At 42.7% G+C, this 10,066-nt stretch overlaps 1 protein-coding gene across 2 annotated transcripts; it reads right to left on the bottom strand.

Moving 5' to 3' along the window:
* Positions 1 to 2,235: 2,235 nt before the first annotated feature.
* Positions 2,236 to 9,348, bottom strand: TEX50 (testis expressed 50; the record flags this gene model as incomplete). 2 transcript variants are annotated; one of them, XM_079761649.1, is made up of 2 exons in its annotated part: positions 2,236 to 2,707; positions 3,625 to 3,948. In XM_079761649.1, the coding sequence occupies 2 exons, from the start codon at positions 3,946 to 3,948 to the stop codon at positions 2,450 to 2,452; spliced, it is 582 nt and encodes a 193-aa protein (XP_079617775.1). In that variant the 3' UTR covers positions 2,236 to 2,449. The 2 variants fall into 2 exon arrangements, 1 of the variants encoding a protein (XP_079617775.1); XR_013812975.1 differs by lacking the exon at positions 3,625 to 3,948 and adding an exon at positions 9,103 to 9,348 and having other exon boundaries at positions 2,572 to 2,707.
* Positions 9,349 to 10,066: the final 718 nt, after the last annotated feature.

Here is a 10,066-nt window from a genome sequence, read left to right as displayed (position 1 = left end):
CCATCAAAGGTCAAAAAGCCATACTAATATTTTGTATATGTCATTTCCACAGCCCTGTAGAATATGGCTTAGAGATTTGAATGCATACAAACATTGGTTGAACAATTAGTAAATATGAAGTTCATGGCATTCATTTTATGTAGTAATTTGCACTCATGTTTTTAGCAAGCATTTAATAAATGCTCACTGAGTATTGTTGTAGGTACAATTGGTTGTTCCTGCCCTCTGGACATCTGTTAGGTGGGGGATGATAAACGGTAGGTACGTATCAGTAATAATATCAGAGAGACTATGATGAAGGGTTAAAATCAGCAGAACAGATCATCATACATGCTTTGAAGTGGACGGAGGTCGTGAAGTCAGAGCATGTTGGAGTTGAGCTGGGCCTTGAAGAATGGGTGGGATTTGAAAATACAATAGAAGGAAATGGGCGTGAGCTAACTCTAAGAGCTGGGAGTGAAAGTAAGGGGCATGTTTGAAGGACAGTGACAAGATTGCTTTACTGGAACACAAGTCCTAGTTTGCACAGGTAAGCTGCAGAGTAATAAAAGCATAAGTACATGGGCTCTTGCCTCAGATTGCTTGAGTTTACGTAGGGGTTATCTCCACTTGAAACCTATGTGACCTTGGACAACCTCCCCCCCCAAAAAAAAACCCCACAACACCCCACCCATTTCTGAAGTATGACCCATAGTACTTAAGAAACACAATCCAGGGACAAATTTTGCTGTTACTTTTCTGAAAAGAAACAGTTTGAGGCATATGGGTGTGGAGTTTTATTGTTTTCCTCTCCCTAATATCCATCTGTTTTGTTTGGGTCCTTACATTCTCAGGGGAATGAGACCTAACATTTTCTAGTGATGAAGATGAAAGGTGCTAATACTATCAACTATTATTCTGTTTCCAGACCAGAGATAGAATTGTAAGGATTGGAGCTTCAAGTGCACGTAGCTCTGGAATGTCAGAAACACAAACTATTCAACATTTCACGTTTGTTTAATTCAGACTTCCCAAGTGTATAAGTCACTTCCATTCCCTGTTCTAGTGATTAGAGTAGGAGGCATCTGGAGAGGTTTAAGGGGTTGAGGATTCCCTACCCCAAAGAGTCCTGTCCATACTTCTGAAAATTCCACTGTTAGAAAGAAATTTCTTTGGATTTTCAAGGTTTGGACACTTTTTAAGTGTTCAAGAGTCCTCCATTAAAAGAAAAATACATCAGCATTCTCTGAGCGGCAATTAGTTGATAGTTCAAAATGCCAAAGGGATGGAACAAACATCTGTGGAAATGTGGGTAGAGTTGTGCTAAGGAAGCATGGAAGGAAGGAGGAAAGTCTGGAAAGTGGAACCATAAATAAACTTGAAAAAATAGTTTTATTGATTTCAGAGAAGAAGGGAGAGGGAGAGAAGATAGAAACATCATTGATTGGCTGCCTCCTGTACGCCCCCTACTGGGGATTGAGCCTGCAACCTGAGCATGTGCCCTTGACTGGAATTGAACCCAGGACTCTTCAGTCCCGAGGCCAACGCTCTATCCACTGAGCCAAATCAGCTAGGGCCAAGGATTGTTTTTTAAATGTTATTGTAGACAGTATTACAGATGCCCCTCCCTCCTTAAGCTCTCTCTACCCAGCCTTAGATCTTGCATACATTTCTGGGAATTTTCATGTTTTTAATCAAACTTTCTGTCCTAGTCTCAGATCAGTGTCCCAGTATTTGTTGGAAGATATGGTAACCATATTGTTAAAAAATTGAGATAGCTGAGCAACAAAACTCAGAAATGTTAAAAAAAATGTTGGCCCTGACCGGTTTGGCTCAGTGGCTGGAGCGTTGGCCTGCGGACTCAAGGGTCCCGGGTTCGATTCTGGTCAAGGGCATGTGCTTTGGTTGCGGGCACATACCCAGTGGGGAGTGTGCGGGAGGCGGCTGATCAATGTTTCTAACTCTCTATCCCTCTCCCTTCCTCTCTGTAAAAAATCAATTAAAAAAATGTTGATACTCAATTCATCATTTATTATACTAAAAATGGAAACAATAATATTAAAAAATTAATCTGTTACTTGATACTTCCATACTATTCTAGCAAAGGGCATCTGAGATGAGAAATTAAGTCTTCTTGTGGCCATAACATTTGCTCAGGAAAGCAAGGAAAGTCACAAATATTATTTAAATCAGAGATTTATTAAAACACTAAAGATTCTAATTTACAGATCGATTAATGATTTGTAATGTGATGCATTAAAAGAACAAAATACTTAAATCTGAATAGTGGCTGTGGCCCGTCTTTTCCCCAGTACTTTAGTAAGTACAGATGCCTTTTCAGCTGAATAGAAATATCGTCAACCTGGGCTTCTTTGCAAAGTTTCAGTAAAGAATGTGGCAAAAAATAAAAATAAAAAAAAAATTAGAAAGGCTCACAGAGAACCATTTTGAACCTTACACGAGTTCTCTCCTAGGCGCTTTGTGTGGTCTCCATTTTGGACGGATCTTCATGCACGTGTTTTTGGTGTCCTCTGGTTCCTCCTCGGTTCTTATACTTGAGCTTTCCGTGCTTGAATTTCTTAGACGAAGGACGCTGGGCCTTCCGGTCCAGGTACTCGCTCATCATGGACGTCGTGGCCAACAGTTTGAAGAGTAGTTGGTCTATGTCATTGATGGACTGGCTTTCTGGTTCATTACCAACTGTATCTATGGAGGCTTGTTTTTTCAGCTAATGGGGGGGGGGGGGGCGGGAAAAGCAAATGAAATTATAGGTTGTGTTCTTACTGTAGTTCAAATGAAATGTTCTGGATAGCTATGCTGAAACACCACACATCACTTATTTATATGAAAGAAAGGTCATTACAGAAAACAGGTCCGAGGGCGGGAGAAATGCTCTTTTGTGTATCCCCTGTGAAAGATGATCATGATCATGATCATCAACAACAAACATTTAAAAGGTGCGTTTTATGGTTAGAGCACTCTGCTGGGAGAAGTTATGTGAATATTAGCAAAATATTTCCCTTCACTAAACAGCTTCAAAGTATAAGGCAGTAACATCAGGGTCATTTCATGGCAGTATGTTTATTGTAAAAGTCAATGAGCTTTTAAGATTGCCTCAAAATATGGTGTCATTGGCAAAGTGGGAAATTCAAGAGTGCCATTTCCCAGAAAGTTATCCAAACATTAGACATTAGTTTACAGTCCATTTAAAAAATACATGCCAACTTTTACATACGTAGCCTTCTTAGATAGATCTGGAAGGAATCTAACAGATATCTTATTCCACATCCTTCATTTTATTGGTGAGGCAGCTGAGAAGGATCAAATGACTTACCTCTGGGCCCAGACAGGTAACTTCATGTCCTGTACATTCTACTCATTTTAGCTCATTACTTTCTTGATGCATTTTGTAACTTGAAAGGGAGGGATTGTACTAGGTTATTTGAAGGACCTTCTAATTTAATACTGATTTGTTGAGCACCTACTATATGCCAGACACTGTGCTAGATGCTGGGGGTGAATGGCGGGGACTGTGGCAGATTGCAAAGAGGAAAAAGACATCGTACTTTCCTTCAAAGAAGCTGGTAATCTTGTCTTTTAAACTCTGATATCCTATGACTATTACTATTTGCATCACTAACTTACTTCTTTCTTGTGTCTCTTCCACTTCATCCACAGGTAATGCACAGATAAAGCAAGCAGGATTAGAGAGATAGCTTGTCCTAAAACACACACGAGATATACAAGACTCGCAATTACATCCATATTAATAAAATTGCACCATAGTTTGTCCATAGGGTAAGGCAGACAGTGAGATGGAGAAGGCTCAACTTTCAGATAAAGCATTTCTTCAGGAAATATCTCCCATCCAACCTTAGCCCAGATAGTTCCATCACAAATGCAGGAGTTTTCCTCCAATAAGCCGGCAAACAACAGAAGAAACATCAGGGGTAGTCCTTGAATGGACATCTTTCTCAATTGGGACATAAAAAAAAAATCTATGGCCAAAACTCTGGTCAGAGACAGAGCAGGAATGCCCTGAGTACTAGTTAAAAGAACACTGAAGGTTGTCTTGCTACTTGGCACAATAAACACTGCTGATCATTGTGACATCATCAGTCAGAGTGATTCATGGACAGAGTCAGTGACATCATAACCACATCGGAACTAAAAGGTGTTACTTAGCCAGTCACCCGGGGATACTTTTTCTTGCTTTATACTAGAATTATTTGAGCTACTTCAATTTTATGAAAAATGAAGACTTTACTAATGTCTTGCTAGTTAATTAATTAAAACTATAATCATATTAATGGAGTTTCATGGAAACAATTTACCTATATCCCTTCCAACCCTTCTCAAGTATGGCTGTTTTATATCTACTTTAAAAATATCTGTAGCTATGCCATTTTACACAACTTACAATCGCTTCTGTTTTTCACTCTTAAATATTCTTCCTTTCAAATGGTTAAGCAAAAAAAGTACCTCCCCTTTTTAACCTATGCCCCTTTGGTAGCAATGTAGTACTATTAAGTAGTGGGTGAGGGGTAGAAAATTTGGCATGGTATGTGAAAAAAAGATGAGATGGTGAGGGGGCATGGCATTTGCTAAAAAGACGAGACAGAGACCCTGCCCTTAAGGATCTTACAATCTAGAGGTAGAAGCAAAGAATAAGTTAATAAAAATTCCGAGATACTGTAGACTAAAATGAGAGCTAAATCAAATTATAATCATGTAACAGCTAATAGCACAATGAGTTTTACTTGAGACAATTAGGAGTTTCACTGACGTGTATTTAAGTCAGATTTGAAGAGTGAGTAGGATTTTGGTAGGTGGACAAGGCATCTTAGATTGAGAAAACATAATAAGCAAGAAATTCTGTGTAAACATTCATGACATATTTATTGAGCACCTCCTATGTGCTAAATACTGTTCTAGGAACTCAGAATGTATATAGAAGAAGGCACAAAACAAAATCTTTATGTTCACAGAGTTTCCTTTCTAGTGGGGAGACATAGAAAATATATCTATGGCGTGCTATGGAGAACAACAAAGTAGAGCTGTAAGTGGTTATGGCATGGCCAGTGAGTGGAGGAATGTGTGAGTGTGTGTTACTTTATCGAGGGCAATCAGGAAAGGCCTGTCCGATAAGATGATGCTTGAGCAGAGACCCGAGGAACTGAAGGAGTGAGTCGTGTTGACATCTGGGGACAGCGGGAACAGGAAGTAAATAATGGACAGACTCTCTGGGTGAATAAAGCGGGAAAGATAGCTTGTAGCTAGATAGACCTGGGAAGGCCCCGTGTTTTCTTCAGTAGCCAATAGGGAGTCATTTACAGAGTTTGAGGAGGAGCACGACACAGTAAACTTATTGAGTGCTTCACTGTATACCAAGCACTGTGCCAAGGTATTTGTATGCAGTATACTACATTTTGTCTAATCATTACAACTCCGCGAGGACTGTACTATATCACTTACATTTTATGGATGAGAAAACTGAGGTTAGAGGGGTTAAGGAATTGCTGTGATCTGAATGTTTGAGTCCCTAGAATTTCACAAGTTGAAATCCTAATGCCCAAATAATATTAGAAAGTGGAGTCTTGAGGCGGGGGGGGGAAGGGGGAAGAGTGGCGGGAATAAGGACATGTGGGTGGAGCCCCCATGAATGGGATTAGTGTTCTTTTAAAAGAGTCTCCACAGAGCTCCCTAGCCCCTTCCACCTGGTGAGGATGCATTAAGAAGGCCTTGGGGCTGTGAAGGAAGAGGGCTCTTACCTGACTGCAACCATTTTGCTGCCTGATCTTGGACTTCCCAGCCACCAGAACGGTGAGCAGTAAATTTCTGTTGCTTATAAGCTACCCAGTCTGTGGTGTTTTGCTGTGGCAGCCTGAGTGGACTAAGACAAGGCATGGTAGCATTAAGAGGATGCTTTCAATAAGCTCCTTTCTCTACCAAGACACCCAAAATAAATATGTTCTCTCAATAAAATCAGCGTGCTTCTTATACAAACGCAGTTTCATGATAAATCCCTTAGTTCCCTCTTTCAACTAGTCCCTTCCCTAAACTCCACCCTATATTGAAATTGTGAGAACACCACTGACTCCAGGTCTCCCAACTAGTGGAGCCAAAACGTAAACCTTGGTTTCCAGTTTAGGGAATTAGTTCTGTTTGCAACATAAATGATGGGTTTGAAGCTGTGAAGGGCCAGAAGCAAGAAAACCAGTCAGCTTGTCCATATACATTAATACTATTCCATGTGTGGGTCAGAATTGGACTCTGGAAGGTACTTTTATTATGTTTACTTTACACATAGGCAAATGAGGCTGAGAGAGATTGTTAGGTGCTATAGATGACCCAATTGAGCTTTATAGTGATTTCATCAAGCCTCTCAACAATTCCTATTTGGAATTACATATACAAGATTGTGTATACTGATTGTGGTAGGCTGGATAATGGCCCCCAGTTATCCAGGTCCTAATGTTACATGTCAAAAGGAACTTTGCAGATATAATTAACTTAAGGATCTTAACATTGGGGGAGTATCCAGTTGGGCCCTAAATATAATCACAAGTGTTTTTCGAAGAGGAAAGAAGAGGAGTCTTTGCTACGGAAGAAGAGAAGGAGTGTGGTGCTGCAAGCAGAGGGTGGGATGCTACTCTCTGAAGCTGACCTAGAAGCTGAAAAAGATAAGGAACAGGTTTCCCCCTTAGAGCCTCCAGAAGGAATCAGCCTTGCCTTCAGCCCAGGGAAACTGAGTTTGGACTTCTGGCCTCCACAGCTGTGAAAGAATAAACCAGAGTTGTATTAAGCCATCAGGTTGGTGGTAATTTGTTACAGTAGCTGTAGGAAACTGATACAGAAGTTGGTGCCTGGAAATGAGGTGCAGCTATAAGAAGTGCCTAAATGGGTGGAAGTGGCTTTGACATTGGGTAATGCGTAGATGGAAGAATTCTGAGATGCGTGGTGAAAAAAGCCTTGAGTAGACTGTTGGTAGAAGTATGGACGTTAAAGAAGGTGAGGGCTCAGAAGGAAATGAGCAAACTGGAGGAGAGGTGATCTTGTAGCATAGTGGCAGAAAGCTTAGCCGAATTATAAGTCAATGTGGGCATTTCGCTGAAGGGATTTCGAAGCCAAGTGCTGAAGACATGACCTGAATTCTTTCTGTTGCTTCTAGCAAAATGTGAGAGGAGTCAGATAAATTGAGGGAAGAACCTGCTATGCAAAAGGAAAACAGGACTTGATGTTTTGGGAACTTCTCAGCCTATCGGGATCGCAAAACTGCTAACACGAGGAGAATCACTGTCAGGAAGGTATGCTCTGGAGAGAAAGCCAGGGGTATGGCCACCCCGTGTTTTGCTGGTGCCGAAGAGCTCAGGCATGCTGCTTGAGGGTCCCCGCAGCCATCTCTGCAGAAGTCAGGCCAGAAAGGGGATTGTCCAGGAGGACCCGTGGAGGAGCCCCTTGTCCAATGGAATGAATCTGTGACATGCAGGGAGACTCAAGGTTTTTGTGGATGTTATACTAGCAGACACACTGCCAGTTTGGACAAAGGGATGAAGAAAGAACAAAATGAAAAAAAAAAAAAAAAAAAAGGCTGCCAGACTCCCCAAAGTCTACACGCAGGAACTGACCGATGAAACTATTCAGCTGCAAAATGTGCTACGGGTCATGAAGAGGGAAGGATGGCTCTGCTGGAGCTGCAGGCCGGGAGGGAGCCTTGCTCCGCACAGGGTTATTCCCAGGCCTTGATGCCTAACAGTTTGCTACGTGGGATTTTGAAATTACTTGGGACGAGTGACTCCTTTATTCCTTCTATTTTCTCCCGTTTCCAATGGCAGTGTCTACAACTGTTACTCGGTGCCTGTCCCACCCTGTATTTTGGGAGTCGAGAACTTGCTTTCTAGTTTCGCGGGTCTACAGATGGAGAGGAATTCTACCCCAGGGAGGAAGGGACATACTGAAGTGTCACCCATGTCGTCTAGATTATTTAGATCAGTGGTCAGCAAACTCATTAGTCAACAGAGCCAAATATCAACAGTACAGCGATTGAAATTTCTTTTGAGAGCCAAATTTTTTAAACTTAAACTTCTTCTAATGCCACTTCTTCAAAATAGACTCGCCCAGGCCGTGGTATTTTGTGGAAGAGCCACACTCAAGGGGCCAAAGAGCCGCATGTGGCTCTCGAGCCGCAGTTTGCCGACCACGGATTTAGATGATGAGATTTGAGACTTGTGAGCTGATGATATTTTCAATGAACATTAGGAAATAAATCGATGCTGTAATGGGTTGAGACTTTTGGATGCTGGGATGGGGTAAATGTAATTTGAATGTGGGATAGCTGTGAATTTTGGAAGGCCAGAGGGCCCCAAATGCTGTGCTGGTTGAGTTGTTATCTTTCTTGAAATTCAATGAAAACAAACACAAAAAAATCCCCTCCACACAGTCCCTTTCAAGCTCTGGCTATGTAATAGTCCATTACAAACAGATGAGCATATTTTTTGGTCTTTGTCTTATTTTTGTACACCTTACTGTCTATTCTTTCAGCTGCAAGGCTGGCTCTGAAAAGATATATTACAAAGGTCTCTACAACGGTTACAGAATCAGAGAAGGGACCAGGGAGACTCTTCAAAGAAGACAAGGTACTACGTTGTGATCATTGCTTGTTCTGAAGTCTTTTGAGATTTTCGCCTTATATCTTTAATTTTACACTAAAGCTCTAGAGGTAGGTGGCGGTCCTTACTGCTCTCTTCTCCTTCCATTTTCCTTCCCTCCTCCCCTTCTTTCCCTTCTTCCTTCAAGACTGATAAGAGACGGACTAATAAAAAGTAATGAAAGGCAGTGCCCTCGGCAGCCCCAGATCTGTCTCTTGCTTCAACAGTATTTGGACGGGACAGCCCCAAAGGTGCCCCTTCTTCCAGCCTCCGACCACCGTCCAGCATCTTATCCAGTCGCCACCTTCAGCACCACCTCCGGGACCAGCCAACACACCGGCTTCTTTTCTACCTTAACCCCTTATCGCCGAACAACCACGAGCTCCCAAATTCATCAGAATTACCCCACCGAAGTGGAGGCTGCCGTCAACCGTCAACCGCCTGGCCCCCTGCCTCTGCGGGCGCCCACACCTACCTCTCGCTGGGCTTCTATTTCCACCGAAGATGCGGCTCTCTAGGGCGTGGGCCAGTTCCTCTGTGAGTTGGTGGAGAAGAGGCGCGAGGGCTCCGAGTGTCTCTTAAAGACGCAAAACCAGTGCAGCGGCCACATTCTCTTCCAGGACAAGCTGAAGCCTCCCCAGGATGAGTGGGCAGAACTCAGGACGCCATGGAAACCACCCTGGCCTTGGAGAAGAACCGGACCCAGGTCCTTTTAGAGCTGCGTGCTCTGGGTTCTACCCGCAGGCCCTCAGCTCCGAGACTTCCTGCAGAACCACTTCCTGCAGAACCACTTCCTGCAGAACCACTTCCTGGAGGAGCAGATGACACTCATTAAGAGGATGGGCAACACCCGACTAACATCCACAAACTGCCAGCCCCCAGGCTGGGCTGGGCGAGTATCTCTTCGAAAGGCTCCCCCTCAAGCACGACTAGGAGCCTTTGGAGCCCAGAGGCCTTTGAGGGGCCCCTCTGCATCCCCTGGTGTCTGCCTCGTGCCTGAGCCTCTCCCCGAAACTACTAGCCATTCTTTTAACCACCCTGAAGCCCTCTCTCATGCATTGGACCAAATGAAACAATAAAGCTTTTTGCAGCAAAAAAAATATATAAAAAAATAATGACATCATATTAAAGAGTGACATAGAGATGTACTAAGTAAGTACCTCACCCAACAACATGAATGAATCTTAGAATTGTGTTGAGTGAAAAAAAGTCATCAAAGACTACATAGATTTTATAAAGCTCAAAAGCAAGCAATATCAAACTATATTGTTAGGGATGCCAACAGATGGGGTAAAACTATTTTAAAAGGAAAGCAAAGGTATAAGCCTCTTGGAGGTGGGCAGGGGATGGGGTCGGGAGGGCACAGAAGCAGGGTTAATAGTCCTGGAGGTGTCTGTCTGCATCTTCTACTGTTTGGAGAGGACCACTGATATTCATTA

The sequence above is a fragment of the Cnephaeus nilssonii genome (assembly GCF_951640355.1).
Source record: "Cnephaeus nilssonii genome assembly, chromosome: 21".
NCBI lineage: Eukaryota > Metazoa > Chordata > Mammalia > Chiroptera > Vespertilionidae > Cnephaeus > Cnephaeus nilssonii.
The sequence above is the reverse complement of the archived record's forward strand: the minus strand, read 5'-3'. Positions and strand labels throughout refer to the sequence as shown.